This window comes from Phycodurus eques, chromosome 13 (assembly GCF_024500275.1).
Source record: "Phycodurus eques isolate BA_2022a chromosome 13, UOR_Pequ_1.1, whole genome shotgun sequence".
Taxonomy (NCBI): domain Eukaryota; kingdom Metazoa; phylum Chordata; class Actinopteri; order Syngnathiformes; family Syngnathidae; genus Phycodurus; species Phycodurus eques.
This window is the reverse complement of record NC_084537.1, coordinates 4,074,490-4,099,104: the sequence shown is the minus strand read 5'-3', so window position 1 is coordinate 4,099,104 and position 24,615 is coordinate 4,074,490. Positions and strand designations below refer to the sequence as shown.

The window sequence follows — 24,615 nt, the reverse complement described above, 5'->3', positions numbered from 1 at the left end:
CTGACAGAACTAGAGAGGATCTGCAAGGAGGAATGGCAGATAATCCCCAAATCCAGGTGTGAAAAAGTTGTTGCATCATTCCCAAAAAGACTCATGGCTATATTAGCTCAAAAGGGTACTTCTACTAAATACTGAGCAAAGGGTCTGAATACTTATGGCTGTCTATTTCAGTTTTGTTTTTTTTAATAAATCTGCAAAGATTTCAACAATTCAGTTTTGTTTTCTGTCAATATGGGGTGCTATGGGTACATTAATGAGGAAAAAATGAACTTAAATGATTTTAGCAAATGGCTGCAATATAACAAAGAGTGAAAAATTTAAGGGGGTCTGAATACTTTCCGTATCCACTGTATAAGCTATACTGTGTTCATGACTGCACGTATGGGCGCCAGTGATACGCTGTCTTCGCCATGTTTTGATTTTTGACCTGTGTTAAATATCAAAACGTTAGTGTGTCACTAAACAATTGAATGACCGATGCGAGGGCTTCTTCCGTCAAGATGATTTGGTGAGTTGGCCCATCATGTCCTTCATTGCCGATGGAAATCTGGGTGGGTGTCGTCCCATTCCATATAAGTCGGCGACAAATGGTGAAATTACATATCGCTTAGCACATTAACGGCTCTTCTGTTGTGCTCTTTTCATTGTTGCAGTGACACAGAAATCATCGCTGGAGAAGGAAGCCAAGCTCAGCATCCTGGAGGCGGGAGTTGCAGACGTGAGTAAAGTGGTCTCGGACATTCACATGACAGACATTTACGGAGACATATTATGCATTTAGGAGACTCTTAATAACATGTGTGTGGCATGCTTTGGTCAAGAATTATAGTACGCTTGACACCCGCCGAAGGCGAGTACGTCTTTTGTTACCATGACAACTCGGGGAAGCTAAGTTGGTTGAAAGAGGCAAGCGGCTTCTGTTTGTGTGTGAAGTGAAGACCAGAGTGGGGGAAAAAAGTGAGCAGTCGTAAAACCGACAAAAATATCTGAACAGGGGGAGGCAGCACTTTGTACACTACATTTAACACACTGCACTCCACGAGTTTTTGTATTCAAGAAATAAAAAAAAAACCAGTGGTGCCTTGAGATATGAGTTTAATTTGTTACGTGACTACACTCGTAACTCAAAACACTCTTAAGCCATATTTCCCCATTGAAATGTATGGAAATACCATTAATCCGTTACAGCCCAAAAAAAAAAATACAAAAATGTTTAATGTGTTTTCACTTGCAAAAATAGCACTTTATAATGTTGTAATTGATTTAAAAACATAACAATAATTATAATTAAATAGAATGCAAAGAGGCGGCACGGTGGCCGACTGGTTACAGCGTCAGCCTCACAGTTCTGAGGATCCGGGTTCAATCCCCGGCCCCGCCTGTGTGGAGTTTGCATGTTCTCCCCGTGCCTGTGTGGGTTTTCTCCGGGCACTCCGGTTTCCTCCCACATCCCAAAAAACATGCATTAATTGGAGACTCTAAATTGCCCGAAGGCATGACTGTGAGTGTGAATGGTTGTTTGTTTCTATGTGCCCTGTGATTGGCTGGCAACCAGTTCAGGGTGTACCCCACCTCCTGCCCGATGACAGCTGGGATAGGCTCCAGCACGCCCGCGACCCTAGTGAGGAGAAGCGGCTCAGAAAATGGATGGATGGATGGATAGAATGCAAAGAAATTTAGAAGTTTTTGCTGTATTTTTTGCTTCAATTCAGTGGGCATTGTGCTGCTCCTTCCAATTCCAAATTCCACCTGTTGCTAGGCCGAATTCACATCGTGGAATCACAACTGCCTCACAGGCTAGAAAAGTGTGGGTGTTGAACCCTTATACTGGGAATTTACTCTTGGTGTTTAAACACCCACACTCCTCACAGCTGAAATTGTGTGTTTTGACTAGACTTTACACCAATCTGATTGGCTTGATCGGCATCGTCCAATTAATTAGCATTTTATGCTGATTGGCTGATCTTGTTCGGCTCTGCAAAAGACATTTACTCTGCGTCACCATCGTATACAGTATGTTTGAATCCAAAAGCTAGTTTACTTTTAGCCTTGTTGCTTGTATTTTGATGTCATTTCCGATCACTGGGCTTTGTCAAATCAAACGCGACCGGATACACTCGTTACCATGGCCACAACAACAACAATGGATCGCGCGTGTATTGTGTTGGTCAAAAAAGAACAAAATCGGGGGGGAAAAAACGTGCTGGTGATGGTCACCGGTGCTCAGGATAGGACGTTCGTTCAACGATTGCTTGAAGTATGTTCACGTACTTTTAATACGATACGGCTCACAAGCAGCCAACAAAACATTATGTAGCCTCGCAAGCTAGTGCTAGCACTAACGGTTGTAAACATGCTGGCGTTATGTTGAATCATGCTCAAATGTTTGGGTGTGTGTGAAGTAATTTAATGACAATAAAGTAATTTAATTACAGTAAGTTATGACCCATTATTTCTGTCATGTTGTAATGTTGGTTTGACCTGACTGATTAGAATACATGACATGACTTGAGAATATTTTTTAAGTTACTCAGTATACAGTACACAAGTCTATGCAGTAAATGAACAAGTCATTTAAATAGACACATTGTACCATCTTTTGATCAGATCGGTGATCGGTTATCATTCTTTTGGGGGGGTGATCCGCCCCAAAAATCCTGATCCTGTAAAGCCTAGTTTTGACCCCTTCTCCCTGAAAAAGTTTAGGTATTCAACCCCCACGTCTCCAGCCGGTGCGACTATAAGTGATGATTGCTTGAAGCCTTTAATTGGGAAAAGTATGGGTGTTGAAACCATTCACTGCGAAAAGTGTAGGTGTTTAAGTACCCTTACTATGAGTGTTGTTTCAGAGGAATAAATAATATCAGATAAGTAACAATTAATAATAGGAAGTATGTTGCCGTCTCTCGGTCATCATTGCTATTCCAGGCTATTCTCCTCCACCTCTCCAGTGAAAATACTGCACTCACCTATTGATCCAGCAGTTAGTCTGCACCGATGATGTGGCTTGTCAAAGTCACAGCGTTGGAGAGAGTGAGTGGGGGGTAACGAGGATGGTGGTGGGTAGTGGGCTAAGAGTCAGTCATTGTGATCGATAGTGGCCTGCAAACGTGAGCCAATTATGATGAATCAAACCAGAGACGGCTGAAACGTGGCTGTCATTGTTCCAACGTCTTGTCATTGAGGCTGTAGCCCCAAAAAGTTCTACCCGAGTCATTTGATTTATACCATTTGGGAACGTACTTGGATCTTTCCCCCCAGATTTTAAAGTCTAAAATAAAACCAATTTGGGTGAAAAGATGGAAGAAAAGGAATCACAGGGGGGCGAGAGAGAAGAAGCGGCAGTAAAACAGACTAAAATCCAGATGTCAGTTGGTTACCACGCTGGTATTTTCATGAAAGGTGGCTGCTTTTCCCGCTGGTTGGTCTATTGCTGTTAGCACTATAAAATGACTTCGCCAACCCCTCTCCTATTGGATGAGCCATTTGATTAATTTCCCTGTAAAAGGACGTCCGTGGACGCATCTCGGCCAATGCGAAGGTTGAAGTCACAAGAGGTGGCTGAGCTAAAACTTGAATAACTTTCTTAATCTCTATCCAATATTCAAAAGGTTGGTATCATCGGAAAGCTTGCTAAACACATAAACCGACAACATATAATAGTCATGTTAATCATTCATAATTAATTTGGAAGTTAAATTACAGAATGCGGCACAAACAAGCTATAAAACAATTTAAGAGCTGAGAAGGATCAAACACGACATAAGTTACATAGTAAGGAAGACACGGCACAACAAAGAGTGCCACTTTTGTGAAGGCACACGTTGTGTGTCTCTGATCTTTTTGACGGTCGTTTTGTCAGCTGTAAATTTCGGGAGATGATGTTCGATATTTCTAGCGTGCATGGGTAGGCTACTTGATTGACACAAAAACTCTGAAGCCTTCAATGCAGCGGTTGTATGCCTTTTCCGGTTGCGTAATGAAAGCATGCACTTGCGCAAAATCTGCTTGTTGCTTGCGTGACAACTGCCAACACACAGAGAGTGGCGGATACACACACTCACACATACATACAGCGCATACAGTACAAGCACTTGAACAGAACAAGACTAAAAGTGATGAAAAGTGTCCTTTTCATGGTTAGGACATTTGTCAACTCATGAGCAAATTCCTAATTTAAGTTATTATGAAAATTATTGCACGCACGGTCTGAGGCTGTTCAAAATTTATTCGCAGAGTTCGAACGAAATCAAGTACGAACATATTGCTAAATCGCAGGTTTGTGCGTCAAACGTGTGTATGCACACTTTAAGCACAAATCTGTGCGTACGCACTGTTAGCTAATGAGGCCCATTGTCTTGCTTGATGTTGTTGTTGACTTGGTTGTTGATATGATTCTATACTTGGTTCTTAACGTTGTTCATGAGGTTCTTGACAAAGTCATTGATTTGGTTCTTGATGTGTTTTTTGACAGTTATTAACTTGGTTCTATGTGTGGTTGTCGGCTTGGTTTCTCCTTCCCTCTCACAAGTTGCTGCTTTTGCAGTAAAAACATGAAAATTCATTGGGGAACGGATAGTAGAGTACAAGTCACAAACCAAGTCGAAAACCAAGTTAAGAACTAAGTCAAGAGCCATAAAAAGAACCAATTCAAAAACCAAATAAAAAAAACTAAGACAAGAACCAAGTCAAGAAGAAAGTTAAAGCCAGGAACTAAGTCAAGAACCAAGTCAAAAACCAAATTGAGACCTAAGTCACGAACGAAGTTAAAACATTAACAAGGTATCTATTCTGTAATTTATTATCGGGTATTTTTTTCAAGCCTTTGTTCACCATCTTACAATCCGAGTCTGTCCTCCGGTCCGAATGAATTCTCAGAGGATTGAAATCTGTGCAGGAAGAGAAGAAAATAGAATTGAGCTTTGATGCTGAAATGTTTTGATGGCGCATCCTTGAAACGTGGTCGCCCCGTCAGGTCTGAGTGCTCTCCCGCCTGCAAACAGCCCGCAATCTCCCGCAGGTGGTCCGACCTTGGCAGCTTTTATCAGAACACCAATGCTGGAAAAAGATTGCTCGATATTTTTTTTCTCTTCCAAAGCAATTCCGCCATGCGCTCGCTCACTTCGCTTCAAGCCAAAAAACGACGGAAAAAAAAAGATAATAGACAATTGTAGATTTGAGCCAAGTGATCATTTCATCCTGATGTGGGCGAAGATATGAATACTGATGGAGGTTTATCGCGCTACAGATTCTAAAGGACATCACGCCACCTTTTAAAGGACATAGACACATAAATAATTTGTCATTGTCAATTATTAATAATCACACACAAACATTTTATTTGAGATTGTTTTGCATTTGGAACAGTTTGTCTGCCTTTATAAAAGGTAATCCCAACTCAGCTCAATTGTATTAGTATATAGCACTTTAAGAACACCCGCAGCTGCAACAAACTGCTGCACATAAATACAACTCGAACATAAGAAAATGTAACGTAATACAGAAATTATAACCCCTCAATATTTATATATTTTTAAATAATACATAGTATTTATCAAAACATAATACATTTATATTAAGTATTTTATTAGATTTGATTCACAAAGCATGATACCATTTCAGTGTAATTTCTAATTGTGTGAAAAGTTTGAACTTGTCTATTTTTTTTACTAAATTCTTGGAGTTGTCTGGTTTTGTAATGTAATGACATCAAAAACCTCTTCTTTTACAGATGTTTACAACAAAAGATAGATTTGATCCAAATTAGCCTCTTAATACAAATGAATTTAGAATACCCTAAATAAAAATTATAAGCTTTTACCTGGAACCAGAAACTTAAAAAAAAAGTTGAATTTTCGCAATTCACAACATATTGAGTTGTCTGCTTTTGCACTTGAACTCTTCAAATATTGAGCCACCTGTTGCCTCCTGTTAGAGAGTAAGCGGTCTTAAATGTGACCCGTAATCTTTCTAGTCATAACACTGGAGAACAATTTGAAAAAAAAATTCTGAGTTAGATTTTTATGCTGATTAAAACTAATATTGGCATGCAGATTCCAAAATTGCAGTCAGTTTTTGTCTAACATTGTTTCTCCACAGTTTACCCTCCAGATAAGCAAAATTCCACTGATTAGCTGTAGTTAGACATGCCAGCTGATTACGATTGGACTCATCTACAGCTATGTGGCAACTTGTTTGTGCAGTCACAATGCGGTGAGAGCTATGTGCAGCTCTCAATAGGTCAGTACTATCAATATCTGCAAACAGAAAGCGAGCATAGTTGGAATTAAGAGGATTTGTGCTGGCTTTTCTCTTAACCTTGTAAACATGAGCATACCACTATTTCGTTTTATGATGTTTTTTTTTAGTTTTCAAAGCTTGTAACTATTCCATCTTAGTGTTTTATTCACATAGGTATATATTTCCTTTGTTCCACTTTGTTCTCACTTTGTTAAAAAAAAACTTGACGTGATAGAGAAAAACTGAGATCAGGTTTGAATTCCGCACCCAAAAATTTGTTAAAAACAGCTGTCAGACCTAACTCAACAAAAATTGTGTTTCCCAGTGTTAATTAATAATAAATACGAATTTGTAAGGCGGGAGTTTGCATGTTTTCCCCGTGCCTGCGTGGGTTTTCTGCGGGCACTCTGGTTTCCTCCCACATCCCAAAAACATGCATGAATTGGAGACTCTAAATTGCCCGTAGGTGTGAATGTGAGTGCGAATGGTTGTTTGTTTGTATGTGCCCTGCGATTGGCTGGCAACCAGTTCAGGGTGTAACCCGCCTCCTGCCCGATGACAGCTGGGATAGGCTCCAGCACGCCCGCGACCCTAGTGAGGAGAAGCGGCTCAGAAAATTGATGGATGGATGGATGGATGAATTTGTAAGGCAGTAGTTGGTGGTGAGTGGTCACAAGTGGCACATGCACGCTCATTAGCATGGGACTCATTAGCATGGCACTCATTAGCATTGACTCACTGCCACCGGTCCTTCCGCTGCACAGATGCAGACAGACTACATTTTCCATGATGCACCTCGGTGTCGCGGTTCTGAGAACAAAATAAAATGGTTTCGACAGTGTGTCACACAATGTATGAAAATCCACATTTCAAGACAGATCGACTTGATATTCTGATGTTAATTAAAAAAAAATTGGATGCTCACGTTTGTTTCTTTTAACTTTTATTGTTTTAAATTTTTATTTTCTGATTTTTGTATTTTAATATTTAGTTTTATGTTTAACTTTTCCTTTTAAAATGTTCACTTTCATAAAAAAGTAAAACATTTTATTTAATAATTATTGCTTTTATAGCGCCTTTCAATAGACCCAATGACTCTTTTCTTTATCTATTTCCCATCCATCCATTTTCTACCACTTATCCGAGGTCGGGCCGCGGGAGCAGTATCTTTAGCAGGGACACCCACTCCTCCCCTTGGGGCAGGATCTCATCCCCGACGCCACCCTTTTCCATGGTCTCAGATTTGGAGGTGCTGATTCTCATCCCAGCTGCTTCATACTCAGCTGCGAACTGCTCCAGTGGGAGTTGGCGGTCACGGCTTGATAAAGTCAACAGAAACACATCATCTGCAAAAAGCAGAGATGCAATACTGAGGCCACCAAACCGGACCCCCTCTACGCCTCGGCTGCGCCTAGAAATTCTGTCCATTAAAGTTATGAACATAATCGGTGACAAAGGGCAGCCTTGTCGGAGTCCAACCCTACCGGAAACGAGTCCGACTTACTGCCGGATATGCAGACCAAACTCTGAGTCCGGTCGTACAGGGACCGAACAGCCCGTATTAGGGGGTTCGGTACTCCATACTCCCGAAGCACCCCCCACAGGACACCCCGAGGGACACGGTCGAACGCCTTCTCCAAGTCCACAAACCACATGTAGACTGGTTGGTCGAACTCCCATGCACCCTCGAGGACCCTGCCAAGGGTGTAGAGCTGGTCCACTGTTCCACGGCCAGGACGAAAACCACACTGCACCTCCAGAATCTGAGATTCAACTTCCCGACGAATCCCAGCCCCACCTGTGTGGAGTTTGCATGTTCTCTCCGTGCCTGGGTGGGTTTTCTCCAGGCACTCCAGTTTCCTCCCACATCCCAAAGACATGCATGGTAGGTTGATTGAAGACTCTAAATTGCCCGTAGGTGTGAATGTGAGTGCGAATGGCTGGCGACCGGTTCAGAGTGTACCCCGCCTTCCGACCGAAGATAGCTGGAATAGGCTCCAGCAGCCCGCGACCATAGTGTGGATAAGCGGTAAAAGAAAATGGATGGGTGGATGGATGTTTACTTTATCGTAGGTGTGCAGTTGTGTAAGCCAGTTCTGCTCATTTTAATATTTTTTCATTTATATATATATATGTGTATATATATATATATATATATATATATATATATATATATATATATATATACACACACACACACACACACACACACACACACACAATGCTCATCTGCTTTTTTTAAGTGGCTCACACTCACTGCTATTGAGACTGCAATATGGGTGAGGGATGATTTATTAACAATATTTACCTGAATAGATAAAATAACACATTTCATTTCTATTACACAAACATTTTATATGTCCATCTAAACTTTTTTTTTAAGCTAATTTCTGAAAGAGTTCCCATCTGTCCGTTTAAAAATCATATGTGGCCCTTAAGAGAACAAAAAAAATGAAAAACAAAACAAAAAAAACCTTAGCTTGACCCTATTATTACGCCAAGATGATTTTAGTCAATCGGAGGTCTGAAGAAAGTAACTAGTGGAAAATTAAACCTATGCACTTCAATATCACACATACTGTATATAAAAGTTTTATAACAACAGCTGTTTATCTGAATTGTTTATATACTGTATATATATATATATATATATATATATATATGTTTTTTTTTTTTTAAACTGAGGCTTTAACATTCATTTGGAACGATGTTTACCCTTAACAACAAATCCAAGTGCAAATTTTGACTTACGTCAGACGTAAACTCGCTTTCAACCTTTTTTTTTTTTTTTTGGCAGTGATGTAACACCAGAGTAACACATTTAATACTCCACTGCTGTCCGAAGAGTTCTTCGTTTTCAAGTGTGGCTGTCACAGACGCTCCTTCCTCCTCTTCTGCTTCCTCTGGAAGAAAAAAAATCCCATAAAGTAAAGAGAAAGCACCTTGCAAGTCAAAGTCATGTTTGTTTTTAAACAAATAAGAAGAATAAAAAATACATTCTATCGGTACTAGGGTTGGGCATCGTTTGAATTTGAGCGATTCCGGTTCCTTAGTTCGATTCTAGTTCCAAACGATTCTCGATTCCAATTCTTTTAGGGGGCTTGGTCAAAAAGGTTTGCATGGTTTAAATAAAGGGTGTCCAAATTATGAACATCCATTTTCTTAGCAGCCTGCAGCATAGACTAAAATGAACATTTGACTCAAGGTTCTTTATAACCAGTATGAATATCAAACCTATAAACTAAAAGGCAATATGTGTGGAACTAACCCAATTGACTTAATATTCATTAATTAATGTTTCAGCTAAAAGTTAAATATAGCATTGTTAAAATAGTTATTTTAACTGTTTTAACTATTTTATTGTTTCACTCACCCAGTTGACTGAGAGTTGACTTCACTGATAACATTTTATTAGTTATTTTAACAAAGCTACATAGCTGCCACTGTATTGTTTCATCTCGTCAAATGGTTTATATGTGCAAGTTTTAACTTGACTTCTTGTTTTAAGCTTGTAGCCTTTTATTTGGAAGGGTACGCACCAGAACTCGACATGTTGGCACGAAAAGTAACTTCACATGGCACCGCTTTTTTTTGTTTTTTGTTTTTTTTAATGGATGGAACAAAATGCTAACAAACGCTGATTCCTTTCCCTACCCACTGATGAGGCACATGGTTCGTGTTTGTGATACTGTGAGACAATGTTTGTGAATTTTGTCCCAATTCATTGTGATGTAAAGTTACTACGGTGAAGTTTTAGCCTAATGTTAAGCTTTTTTGTTTATTATTTGTCATTGGGGCTTACGTTGGTTTGAAGACTAAAATAAACGCTAAAAACCATCAGTACAAAAGTGCAAGCAACCGTTTACCGTTATTCTACGTTGCTTTTAGCTGCTACTTCTCGGCTGGAGGACTAGGCATCGAAACTGGGAATTGAAATTTTTACATTTCAGCGGTTCCGGAACATTAGTCTTGGTTCCGATCAGGTCTCCATTCTCGATGCCCAACCCTAACCGGTATACAGCCCTCACGTCTTGCCCGAAATATTGCAGAGCGACGCTCAGAAAGGCGAGGTGCGTTCGAAGTGAAGATGATGTGTCCTGCAATCTTCATTAGTTGTCACCACAATTTTTTTTTATTGGGTGATTAACGTACACACCTCGTAAATAGTTAACAGCAGCTGCCGTTTTGTAGACATTATGCCTGTATCAAACTACGAGACAAATTTGGTCTTTCACAATTGTACTATGTCAGACTACTGCCATAAACTCTTGCCGTATTTCTGTCAGACATTGGCAACGCTACACGACATGTATTCCGATATCACCGTATACGTCTTTTACGATCACTGGGCTTTATCTTGTCAAATCAAACACTGTCGGAGAGGCGGAACCAGAAAACGAGTCACCGGTCAACGCGACCGGATACCCCCGTTACCACGGTGATGACAACAACAATGGATCGTGCCAATGTATTTAATGTGTGGGGAAAATTAAGAACAAAATGAGGAAGAATGTTTGGTGGTTTTCACCGTATCTCAGGAGAGGACGTTCATTCAAGGATTGCTTGAGGTACGGTACGTTCACGTACTTTTAATACGATATGCCTTACAAGCAGGCAACAAAACGCTATGTATCCTAGCAAGCTAGTGCTAGCACTAATGGTTGTACTGAATAATTCTGGCGTTCTGTCGAATCATGCTCTATTTGGTTTGTGCACGTGAATAAATGTTGACAACGGCAAGCATGGGAGGCGATGTGCCGGTCACAATGCACAATCCTATTGGTCGAAGTCAAGGTGCACTGTCGGTGAGTTGCCGTGGAACACTACACTAAAGAAAATAAATAAAATCAAACATGCTTGATTTTTCAGTTTGGCGTCGTAGGGCCAAATCGTTGGTCGTGGATTATGTCACACTACAGAAAGTTTTGTCGTTCCTGACAAAATATGTCGGGCCCGTTCTGGGAAACAGCCTGCAATAGATAATTGGGCCAATATCTAGGATAAAATCCTGTAGTCTGATCTAGGCTTTACTTCCGCATTCAATGGCAACGCTGCATTTCGGCCACTTGGGCAGTCACGTGGGCAAGTCAGCTATTCATCCATCTATCCATCCATTTTCTTCCTCTTAGCTGAGGTCGCATCAAGGGGACAGGAGCGTAAGGAGGGAAGTCCAGACTGCCCTCTTCCCAGCTTCCCAAAGCGCTCTCAGGCCAGCTGGGAGACATAGACTCTCCAGCGTATCCTGGGTCCTCCCCAGGGCCTCCTCCCGGTGTGACATGACCGGAACACCTAACCAGGGAGGCGTCCAGTACCCCATATTCCCTGAGCACCCTCCACAGTACTCCTACAGGGACACGGTCGAACGCCTTGTCCAAGTCCACAAAACACATGTGGACTGGTTGGGTGAACTCCCATGCACTCTTGAGGACACTTCTGTGGGTGTAGAGCTGGTCCACTGTTTTAACGGCCAGAACAAAAACTACACTGCTCCTCCTGCGTCTTAGAATCGGCTTCCAGACGGACCCTCCTCTCCAGAACCCCTGAATAGACCTTACCGGGGAGGCTGAGGAGTGTGATCCCCCTGTAGTTGGAACTCTCCCTCCGGTTCTCCTTCTTAAAAAGGAGGACCACCACCCCAGTCTGCCAGTCCAGAGGCAGTGTCCCCGATGTTGCAGAGGCACGTCAGTCAGGACAGCCCCACAACATCCAGAGCCTTTAGGAACTCCAGGCGAATCTCATCCATCCCCAGGGCCCTGCCACCAAGGAGCTTTTTAACCACCTCTGTGACCTCAAAGCCGGAGATAGGAGAACCCGCCTCACAGGCCCCAGACACTGCTTCTTCTTGGGAAGGTGTGTCGGTAGAATTCTGCCATCGGTGTTAAGATGGTACAACAAAGGAGCGGGAAGAGATCCATTCAGTCTAATTCTATGCATTGAGCTTTTCCTCCACAAAGTCGTCCATCTTTTCAAAAGGAATGCAAACACTGAAAATACGTATTTCACACATCACCATTTTTCTCACTAAATAGATTTCCAAAGGTGGTATTGACAGGAAATTTTCATCACGTGTTGAGAACAACCCAAGTAATCCATCCTGATAAAGAAAGTAGAACAGATAAGATCAGATATTAATTTGTGTGTAAAATTGTGAAATGACACAGGTAAAAATATTGAACGCATGAAGAAAGGGAGATGCAAAAAGGCATGGAAAGCTAAGACAACACCTAAAATCTATCAATAATCAAACAAAAATCCAGCCCCTTGTCAATGAAAATGACTATCAGCTGGTTCAGTCCTATTTGATGGCCTACAAAAAGGTCTCATTGCCAAGGTGTGAGTCAAGACACATCTCATGATGGTTAAGAGCAAAGAGAGCTGTCTCAAGACCATCGCAAACTAATTGTTGCAAAACATAACAATGGCATTGATGGCAGGCGCATAACTAAGCTTCTGAATGTTCCAGTGAGCACGGTTGGGACCATAATACGTAAGTGGAAAGCCAATCATACGACCATAAATTAGCCTCAATCAGGTGCTCCTCGCAAGATTTCTGACAGAGGAGTGCAAAGAATAATCAGAAGAGTGATACAAGAGCCAAGGACCACCTGTGGAGAGCTTCAAAAAGACCTGGAATTAGCAGGTACCATTGTCACAAAGAAAACAGTGAATAATGCACTCCGCCGCCATGGCCTGTATGCACGCTTACCACTCAAGACCCCGTTGCTGAAAAAAAAAAGCATGTCAAAGCTCGTTTAAAGTTTGCTGAACAACATTTGGACAAGCCAGTTAAATACTGGTTGGATGAGAGCAAAATTAAACTGTTTGGATGCCATAATGCACACCACATTTGGTGGATAAATGGCACTGCACATCACCCTAAAAACACCATACCAACAGTGACGTTCGGGGGTGGGAACATGATGTTGTCGGGCAGCTTTTCATCAACTAGTACTGGTAAACTTCACATTATTTACGGCAGGATGAATGGGGAAATCTACTGAGACATTCTTGACAAAAATCTGCTGCCATATACGAGGATGGTGAAAATGAAACGACGGTATACATTTCAGCAGGATAATGATCCAAAACATACTACCACGGAAACTCTCAATTGGTTTCAAAGAAGAAGAAAAAAAGCTGCTAGAACGGCCCAGCCAATCACCTGACTTGAATCCAATCGAAAATCTATGGAAAGAACTGAAACTCAAGGTCCATAAAGGAGGTCCGCGGAACCTTCCAGATTTGAAGACTGCTTGTGTGGAGGAAAGGGCCAAAATCACACCAGAGCAATTCATGCAAGGGGTTTCTCCATACAGGAGGCATCTTGACCAACCAGAATCAGGCGTCTGATTCTGGCTGGTTGACCCGCTATCCCGACACCCCCCCCCCCCCCCCCAAGTCTTAGGCTCATTGTGGCCGGCCAGCTTGAACTCTAGATGGTCATATCTGAAGAAAACCCATGGCACCGCTTACGGGAACTTAAACGTAATACAACTTAAACATAAACGTTGCCACACTATTTCTTCCACTACGTGTAACTCGCGGTGGTGGCGCCGGCGGCCATGTTGGTCCGAGGGTAGCCATCCCGATTCACAACACACTGCTGACTCTTCGTCGACGCTGGGTGGTTCTTTTTTTTCTCCCTTCTTTTTCTCCAAAGTGTAACTTTACCCAGAGCTCCATGGCATTGCGCCGCAATGTTACGGGAACGTTGCGACTGGCCAACGAGAACTCTGGGAGGGCTCAAAACCCCGGGCACCAGTTAGCTATTAAGGTAATTGCGCTAAACATAGTTGCCGTACTTCCATGCTGTAGTTGTTTAAGGGTGATAACATACAGCTAGCTTCACAGAAAATGCATTATCCTTTACAGTACATGTAAAATGTAAAAAGCGGTGTAACACAACTACACCTGTACTTACTGTTCCATTCATCATTAAAACAGCGGCTGGCAGGTCCCAGTCCAAGAACGGTTAAGCGGGGGAAAATTCAAGAAGGAGGAGGAGGGTCTATTAGTGTACCTGTAACCCAACGTTGTTAATCAAACTGAAACTCAACAGCCTATAACCCACACTTGGGTTATGAAATCAATGCATTTTGTTTCATGTTGTGGGTTTAATAATTCAATCTGATTTGAATCCAGTATTCGGTAAAACTGAACCAACTTCTGACGCAACACTGTCAGCCCAACAGTTGAATTACAAAATTGACTCAGCAGTTTTAAGGCTCTATAAACATATTTTTGTGCATGTATAAAAAGAACCACATTTAGCGGGCAAGGGGGCCCGTGGATTATTGGGTGCTGTGCGGGTTTGGTTGTCATGGTGAAGACATGAGCGAGGACCGCCGAGGTGGAGCTAATGATGAATAATTATGCAGGGTTTTTATTCATTTATTATTATTTTTTGGGGAGGTGCGGGGGGAGGTTTGAATAAAGCCTCCTGCTGTGACAATTGTGACCTGGTCACCGATTGGCTGAAAAGAAGAAGCTGTATTTTGACAGATGGTAATACCGTGCGGACGACGCACACCCTTTCGGGCGGGGGTCCGTGACATTTTGTAACGTTTGCTCTGTTTGTCATGTGCAAACAATATTGCACATGTTTATTTTCCTCCACCAGACACTTCATCAGGTACACCTTGAAATGATATCCAATCCAAAAAGTTTGCCTTCACAAATATTAGAAAGCTCACTTTTGAGGTACAGTGGTATGCTCCTAACTCAAATCACTTATTTCAATGTATGTATGTGTGACATCCCAATGAAATGTGTTCAAACATTTATGTATGTTCAAACTACTGCAACGTTGAAGCTAGTTTTGTTATGATAGTTATGTATTATGCGTTTGCATTAAGATAGCAAATATTTTTGAGGCAAAGTCACATGATGTGTCATGTAAGTCATTTCTTAGATTAATTTTTCATTTTGTCAATACAATTGACATTTTGAGAATGAGCCATATTTTTTAAAAGAGAAATCTTTTTTTTCAAGGAAGAATAGTCAATGTTTTGAGAAAGGAATCGTATTTTTAATAAAATGCTGTATTTTGTCAAAATATATTGTCCTCTATTCTTTCACATAAATATTGGATTTCAAGAGAAAAAAACTGTAATGCTTCGAGATTAAAGTTGTATTTTTTTTTTAGATAAAAAAGAAAATTATTTGAGATTAATAAGTAACTAGTGAGATTTGTTTGAGAACAAAGTTGTATTCTTTGACAGAAAGTCATATCTCAGTCATAATATAATTTTTTTCTAGACGGTCTATGAAAAAGTAGTATTCTATTCATTTTGACTTTCCATCTCAAGTCGTCATTCTCCAGGTTTTCAGAATATTTCCCCCCCTGGGGGCCCGAGGGGCACCCGTATCTCATGCCACGATGCTACTTTTGTCCCGCCTGCCGTCCCGCCAGTGGCGGCAGAGTGGCAGCTGGCTAGCATGCTAAAACAAAAGGAACATCAGCACGCTGCTCTCTGAGTCAGCGGGAAAATATTTCCACAGGTGGTCCTTCCGACCGCCAAAAACTGTTTGTGGCATCGGCGTGTCATTCACAAGTTGTCCGGACAAAAATAGTTCGGTATGAGTGATGTGTTGCGAAGTCATTCCTACTTTTGGCCCAACTCCCCAAAACACGAAGGAATGTTGTAATGGAGATGATCATTAATAATTCACATATGGAAAATTTAATTACAGTAATCCCTCAGTATACCGCGGTTAACCTGGTTCACCGGAATCAGTGCATCACAGATTTATTTAATAGGTTAGTGTAGTGCAGTTACCTGCACATCGCTGATACAATTGGCTTTGTTGGTCAAATGATTTTAATGTGGCAGAAATGACTCACATCCGTAGATTGGGCTCTTATTCTGAGCAGAAAAAGAAACCTTACTGAGAAACCGGAACCCAGACATTTGGTAAGTCACCAAATTGCTTGAGGATACAAAGAACATTACCGGAAAGTCACAGTCATAATTTTATGAAATGACTTCACAAATACCAACCTTTGCCCAACGAATAGCTAGTGCACACACTCATAACAATATCGACAGAAATAAATGCAAGAGCGACAGTTTGATTTTCTACAACTACAGTACTGTAGTTTAAAAAAAACTAAAATCACTGCAGTGAATTCTGGGTGCCCATAATGCTTTTCACTGACTACCTTGCCTTTGAGGAATAGGGCCGATGCTTAACACAGGAATTCACCTGTTCACCTCATGTCCACATGGGCTGTTGTTCACGTCACTCAAGCAGAATACACCTGCCTTTAATAGGTATGTGCTTGTGTAGAGTGTGTACATGGTGACCTCAACTAGACAAATAAAATACATGCATACATGCATAAAGTGTCACACATTGCCATTTAATTGCCCGTGAAACTTTTTTATATAATAAATAATTGGTCTCGACTTTGTGGATTTCATTGCGGGGTTTTCTGGAACATAATTATCGCAATAAATAACGGTTTACTAGATCTTTCATGGTGGAATGTTGGACGCCTGGTTCGCACATCTGCCACACAGTTCTGAGGACCCGGGTTCAAACCCGGCCTCGCCTGTGTGGAGTTTGCATGTTTTCCCCGTGCCTGCGTGGGTTTTCTCCGGGTACTCCGGTTTCCTCCCACATCCCAAAAACATGCATGGTGGGTTCATTGAAAACTATAAATTGCCCGTAGGTTTGAATGTGAGTGCGAATGGTTGATTGTTTATACAGAATATGCCCTGCGATTGGCTGGCGACTAGGGTGTACCCCGCCTCTCGCCCAAAGATAGCGACCCTGGTGAGACTAAGTGGTACGGAAAATGAATGGATGAACGAACTTTCAACTAGGCTTTACACGATACGGATTTTTGGGGCCGATTACCGATCAGCAAGTTTAAAAAAAACGATAACCGATCCGATCACAAGATGGAGCAATGTGTCTATTTAATATGACACATTGACATGTATATACTTGTGAACTGTATGACTTGTTCATTTATTGTATATACTTGTGTACTGTATACCGAGTACTGTATCTTCAAATTTATTCTCTTGCATTTTAGACAAAAGTTAAAACGTCAATGACATTCAAGGATTGACCACTGACATAACTTTAGTTCAAATCAACATTACAACATGACAGAAATAATGGGTGCTAAATTACTGTAATTAAATTACTTTATTGCAATTAAATTACTTCAATAAATACTATTAATGACATGCTTACTCTAACGTTTTCACTGTCCCGGACTAGGGACTTTGCCAGACTGCGAATAGCAGAAATACGTGGATAATTGACGGCCGTTATAATTCACTGAGAAAAAAAAAAAATTATATATATATATTCCTCTTCCCCCACCTACTCTACAAAGCTTCTTGTATTCAGGATTTTTTCAAGAAAAATGTCAGAATCCATATTATTTCTATAGATAAAAAGTAAGGTTTAAAAAAAATAAGCAAATCAAAAAGACAACCTTTCCATGAATGAAATTGTATTGTTTAAGATGAAAAGTTGGTTATTATTATCCAACCATCTATCCATTTTCTACCGCTTATCCGAGGTTGGGTCGCGGGGGCAGTAGCTCTAGCAGGGACGCCCAGACTTCGCTCTCCCTACCCACTTTATCCAGCTCTTCCGCTGCTCCTCCTCGATGTGGAGGAACAGCGGCTCTACTCTGAGATTCTCCCGGATGACCGAGCTTCTCACCCGATCTCTAAGGGAGAACCCGGACACCCCGCGTAGGAAACTCATTTCGGCCGCTTGTATCCGGTATCTTGTTCTTTCGGTCATGACCCACAGCTTGTGACCATAGGTGAGGGTAGGAACGTAAATCGAGAGCTTCGCCTTTCGCTCCTTCTTTACCACAACAGATCGATACAAAGTCCGCATCACTGCAGACGCTTCACCGATCTGTCTGTTGATCTTCCGTTCCATTCTTCCCTCACTCGTGAACAAGACCCCAAGATACTTGAACTTGATACAGGATCTCATCCCCGACCTGGAGAGGGCACGCCACCCTTTTCCGACTGAGGACCATGGTCTCAGATTTGGAGGTGCTGATTCTCATCCAAGTCGCTTCACACTCAGCTGCGAACTGCTCCAGTGAGAGTTGGCGGTCACGGCTTGATGAAGCCAACAGAACCACATCGTCTGGAAAAAAAAGCAGAGATGCAATACAGAAACCACCAAACCAGACCCCCTCTACGCCTCGGCTGCGCCTTGAAATTCTTTCCAAAAAAGTTATGAACAGAATCGGTGACAAAGGGCAGCCCTGGCGGAGTCCAACCCTCACCGGAAACGAGTCCGATTACTGCCGGAAATGCAGACCAAACTCTGACTCGTACAGGGACCGAACAGCCCGTATCAGGGGGTTTGGTACCCCATACTCCTGAAGCACCCCCCACAGGACCCCCCGAGGGACACGGTCGAACGCCTTCTCCAAGTCCACAAAACACATCTAGACTGGTTGGGCGAACTCCCATGCACCCTCGAGGACCCTGCCGAGGGTGAAGAGGTAGTCCACTGTTCCACGGCCAGGACGAAAACCACACTGCTCCTCCTGAATCTGAGATTCGACTTCCCGATGGACCCTCCTCTCCAGCACCTTGAATAGACCTTACCAGGGAGGCTGAGTGGTTATTATTATTTTAGGAAAAAAAGAAAAAAGTAAAAAAGATTTTCAGAAAAAAACGTCAGAACCTTGCGAGAATGAAGTAATATTTTTGCATGCTAAGAAGTAGCATTTTTTTGGGGGGGAGGGGGGGGGATAGTTTAAATTTTTCAGAAACAAGTGATATTTTTCAGATATTATATTTTTCAAAATTAAGAGAGAGAAGAGTCTTGAGAATAAAGTCAAATTTTTGTGCTAAGTAGGATTTTTTTTAAAGAAAATATTTTGGATTGAAAACAGTTGTATTTTTCTTCGAGAAAAATGTCAGTCGTTCGAGAACAAAGCCTTATTTTGTGTGTTAAAAGTAAGATTTTTTTTTTTTTTTTTTAAACCTTGATTTTTTTCAAGCTTTTCAAGAAGTCACACTTTTTCATTTAAAAAAGTGTTATTTTTTGAGAATCTTTAGAAAATAACTATCCATCCATCCATTTTCTGAGCCGCTTCTCCTCACTAGGGTCGCGGGCGTGCTTGGAGCCTATCCCAGCTGTCATCGGGCAGGAGGCAGGGTACACCCTGAACTGGTTGCCAGCCAATCGCAGGGCACATACAAACAAACAACCATTTGCACTCACAGTCACACCTACGGGCAATTTAGAGTCTCCAATTTATGCATGTTTTTGGGATGTGGGAGGAAACCGGAGTGCCCGGAGAAAACCCACGCAGACACGGGTCCTCAGGACGGGGAGAACATGCATACTCCACACAGGCGGGGCCGGGGATTGAACCCGGGTCCTCAGAACTGTGAGGCTGATGCTCTAACCAGTCGTCCACCGTGCCACCCATCCATTTTCTTTACCGCTTATTTACACTAGGGTCACGGTATGCTGGAGCCTGTCCCATCTAACTCCGGGCAAGAGGCAGGGTGCACCCTGAACTGGTTGCCAACAAATCGCAGGGCACATATAAATAAACCACCAGTCGCACTCATTCACACCTATGGACAATTTAGCGTCTTTAATTAACCTACCGTGCATGTTTATGGGATGTGGGAGGAAACCGGAGTACCCGGAGAAAACCCACGCAGACACGGGTCCTCAGGACTGTGAGGCAGATGTGCTAACCAGTCGTACACCGTGCTGCCGAGAAAATAATTGATCAAATTCGAGAACATTTCTCATGAATAAAATCATCTGTCAGTAAAAAAGTCAGTCTTTTGAGATGAAAGTAGTATTTTTTTTAAAAAGTCAGAATCTCATGAAAATAAAGTTTTTTTTTAATGCAAAAAAAGATTAGTCATTTGAAAATATGCACATTTTGTCCAAGAAGTACGTCGTTTTCAAGGAAAAGGTTGCAATATTACGAGATTAAAGTCCAAATTCAACAAATGAAAGTCACATTACACATACTATCATTCTGTACAATCTGCAAAAGCAGACGCTCATATAAATTGCGTTAAAGTCTACTAAAGTTGTGTTAGTCTTAACAGAAAGTTGCGTTAGTGTTAATAGTCTTGTAACAATTTTAACAAAGTTTTGTTAGTCCTAATTGAATTGTGTTGTATTCTTAATAAGTTGTGTTTCAGTCTTTAACAAAGTTTTGTTAAAGTTCAAACAAACTTGTAACATTTTTTTTGGAGAGAATTATGTTACAGTCTCAATAAAATTACATTACATTCTTGATAAGTTGTGCAGTTGTATTCTTAATAATGTAAGTTTTTACTTTTATTTTAACAAAGTTATGTTTCATAGCTTAATAGAGTTGTATTACATTTTTAATAGAGGAGTGTTAAATCTTTAATAGGGTTGTGTTGCAGTTTTAACAAAAGTTATGTAACAGTCTTTATAGAGTCGTGTTATGCTCGTGTTATGCTTGTGTTGCAGTCGTAACAGAGTTGTATTCCAGTATTAATAGAGTTGTGTTGTAGTCTTAATAGAGTTGTGTTACAGTAAACAAGTTGTGTTGTAGACTGTTAACAGAGTTACATTACAGTGTTAATAGAGTTGTGTTACTATAAATACGCTTGAAGGGAAATTAAAGATTGGCGCTCAAAGTTCCCTCCTCCGCTCGCTGTTCAGAGCTGTGAGGGGCCTTGTGGGGGTCGAGGGGAGAATTAGCGAGATCTCACACACTCGCGCGCACACACACACAACACACACACACTTATGCACCGCAGTGTCTTGAGTGGCTGCCACCTCCAGCTGTCACAAAGGGACACAAAAGGAGGTGTGGGGGTGTCTTTGGTTTGGTTTTGGTTTTGGTGGGGCAGGGGATTGAATAGAAAGATAAACTGAAGGCCCCCCTACACATGCACACACACACACACACACACATGCATACACACACACACTTCAGGAAGGCGCTTGTCATCTGCATCAGGCAGCTTCGCCACTCTTTGGTGTCCTTTCTAAGCCCTACAGTGCGCACACACACGCACACACACACACACACACACACACACACACACACACACACTTGTCAGATGCCCCTCTTTTGTTGTCTCCCCAACACTAGCTAAGAATTCGTTAATTCCCATTGTTGATTGGCGTGTGTGTGTACGTGCGCGTGTGCGTCCTTTAATAGAAGTGTTTATGTCATATTTAAAATTACAAATATCAAAAGGGACAAAAACGGCACGGTGGCCGACTGGTTAGAGCGTCAGCCTCACAGTTCTGAGGACCCGGGTTCAATCCCCGGCCCCGACTGTGTGGAGTTTGCATGTTCTCCCCGTGCCTGCGTGGGTTTTCTCCGGGCACTCCGGTTTCCTCCCACATCCCAAAAACATGCATAAATTGGAGACTCTAAATTGCCCGTAGGTGTGACTGTGAGTGCGAATGGTTGTTTGTTTGTATGTGCCCTGCGATTGGCTGGCAACCAGTTCAGGGTGTACCCCGCCTCCTGCCCGATGACAGCTGGGATAGGCTCCAGCATGCCCGCGACCCTAGTGAGGAAAAGCGGCTCAGAAAATGGATGGATGGAAAAGGGACAAAAACGACAGAAAACACAAATATTCGGACAATGTCTCTCTATGAAGGGAAATCTGGTGGCCTGGTCGTCATGGCAACAACACTGACAGGTATGCTCCACTAAGAACACCTCATACTTGGACAAAAGTATTGGAACACCTATAGGAAATCAAAAGACATTGTGGACAAAAGTATTAGGACACCTCTGGGAATTGAAAAGTGGAGAATGTTGACATTGGTCAAAAATATTGGGCCATCTACAAAAAGGGGCACATGAAGAAAATGTGGACAAGGGTATTGGGGCACCTACAGAACGTGAAAAGTGGAGAAAATGTGGCACTACAGGAAGTGAAACATGTATACAAATATGGACGAAAAGTATTCAGACACCATTAGGAAGTCAAAATAAAATATGGACAAAGTTGTGGACGAAAGTATTGGGATAGCAAAAAGGTGAACAAAATGAAAAAAGTTTAGACAAAAATTGGACGAATATATCATGATACCAAGAACGGAAAATGTGTACAAAAGCATTGGGACTCCTACAAGAAGTAAAAAGTGGGAAAATGTGGAGTTTGGACAAAAGTCATACAACATTCTCACTCATACTCCAGGAAATGAAAATGTGCACAAAAGAATTGGGACACCCGAAGGAAGTCATACTAGAAGAAAGGCGTTTGGATAAAATGTATTGAGACACGAACATTGACACATACATATGGACAAAACGTGAAGAAAATGCAGAGTTTGGCTAAGTTCTGGGACACCACAAAGGGAAAGTAAAGAAAATGCGAACAAAGCTAATGGGACATTAACCAGAAGTAAAAAGTGGTAATAATTGCAGAGTACGGACAAGAATATCATGGTAGCAAGAAAGGAAAATGTGAATACATTATACAATACACAATACAATGTGAATACAATACACAATACTTTTTTTTTTCCATTTGGAATTTGTGTTTCTCCATTCCCGCTCAAACGCACTTCGATACAACGATGACAGTCGAAACGATTCCCGCTCCTTCTCACCTCTTCTGATTCCTCCTCCTCCTCCTGTCGGCAACATGTGGAGCTGTCACCATGGTGACGGAAGGAGGGCGGGGGGGGGGGGGGGGGGGGGGTTGACACGTGCGGGAGACAGGCAGGGATTGGAGGGCGGGAAAAGGCTTGGGGGGGCAACCAATAAAAGGAGGACCCCCCCGCCCTTGTGCACTTTGTAGTGAAGAAAGGCTCTGCTGTGGATCCTTCGTCAGTCAGTCTCTCCTCATCCTCGACGCATTCAGGGAAATCGGAGAGGGGGAAAATAAATAAATAAATCACTCGGCCCGCCGTAACGGATGTGCCGGGAAAAAAAGGATGATGAGGAGAAGGAGGAAGATGTGGAGAAGGTGAGAGGCGAGCGGCTTCCTCTCGGCTCCTCAGCGACCGGCACCATGGGAAATATCGCTTCATCCTGGTAATTTTTCAAATAATATTTCAGCATGCATTTATAAAAGTTAATTGCTACCTTGATGCTGTTTATTTGCCACGTTTACACCAGAAAATCAAACTTTCATTAGGTGGAAAGGGAGAGTTGAGTTCATGTTGACTAATGCTGAAAACAGAAATTTAATTTTTTTTTTTTTTTTTTTTTTTTTGGGCTAAAACGTGATATGCATTTGATTATTTGATGCTGAAGCCTGATCGAAATTTCTGTTTGGTACTGAGGCTGGTTAGAGATGAGATTGTTTTTATGCAGACAGGAAAGCCGTGACTAGTAAAAGTTTCATGTTTGCTGGTGTTGAAACATGGAGAGAATTCGATTTTTTGGGGGGGGGCCAAAAATGATATGAATTTGACGATTTGATACTGAAACAGGATAGAAATGTGAGTTTGCGGCTGAGACAAGATAGAAATTGTAGTTTGGTGCTGAAATATGATTGAAATTCAATTATGTTTGATCCTGAAACATGATTAAAAAAAATTCTGTTTGGTATTGATACTTGATAGAGATGAGATTTTTTTGAATGCCGAAATTTTTTATATGTGGGTAGTAGAAGTTGGTTGATGCGAAAACATGAGAGCATTTGAATTTTTTTTAGGCTAAAACATGATATAAATTTGATTGATTGTTACTGTAACATGATAGAAATGTGAATTTAAGACTGAAGCGTCATAGAAAAGTGATAATTTTATCATTTGATGCCAAAACATGATAGAAATTGTATTATCGGATGCTTAAACGTGATAGAAATGTTAGTTTGTGGCCAAGACCCAAAAGAAATCTTAAGTTTGGTGCTGAAATATGTTAGAACATGGATGATTAATTACAAATGTATATTTAGAATTTCAGTGTTGGATATTGAAACATGGTAAAAAAATTTTTTTTTGCTGAAACGAGTTGGCTGCTGAGACATGATCGAAATGTAATAGGTTGAGACTAGAAAAGAGATACAGTTTATAAAGTTAGGTGCTGAAACGATGTAAATTTAATCCCGAGCTAAATTATCGGAAATGCCATCTTTATTGTTGAGACACGATTGAAGTTTATACTATTGGCTACAGAAAGGTGGTAGAAATTAGTTCAATGGTGTCTGATGCTGTAACATGTTAATTTGAAAATTCGAGTTTGATGCTAAAACAGGATAAAATCATTAGATTGTGCTTGGCAGTGATGCTAGAAACTTGATTTTGAAATGCATTGAAAATGAGATGTTTGCTGCTTTTTTACGAAAATGAGATGTCAGCTGCTTTTTACGCTGTGAGACTTGAGAACTTTTATGTTGTTTGCTGTTGCTGAAAATACTAAAAGTTAATTGTACATGAACAAGGTCAGATTTA

General features: G+C 41.4%; 1 protein-coding gene across 5 annotated transcripts in view; it reads left to right on the top strand.

Annotated features, from left to right (window-relative positions):
* The window catches only part of LOC133411982 (receptor-type tyrosine-protein phosphatase N2-like), a 149,588-nt gene that overhangs the window by 67,679 nt on the left and 57,294 nt on the right, over nucleotides 1-24,615 (top strand). For all 5 annotated transcript variants that reach the window (XM_061694912.1, XM_061694910.1, XM_061694911.1 and 2 more), the window contains exon 12: nucleotides 654-718. In XM_061694912.1, the coding sequence (XP_061550896.1) occupies nucleotides 654-718 (65 nt within the window). The remainder of the gene's footprint in view (nucleotides 1-653; nucleotides 719-24,615) is intronic.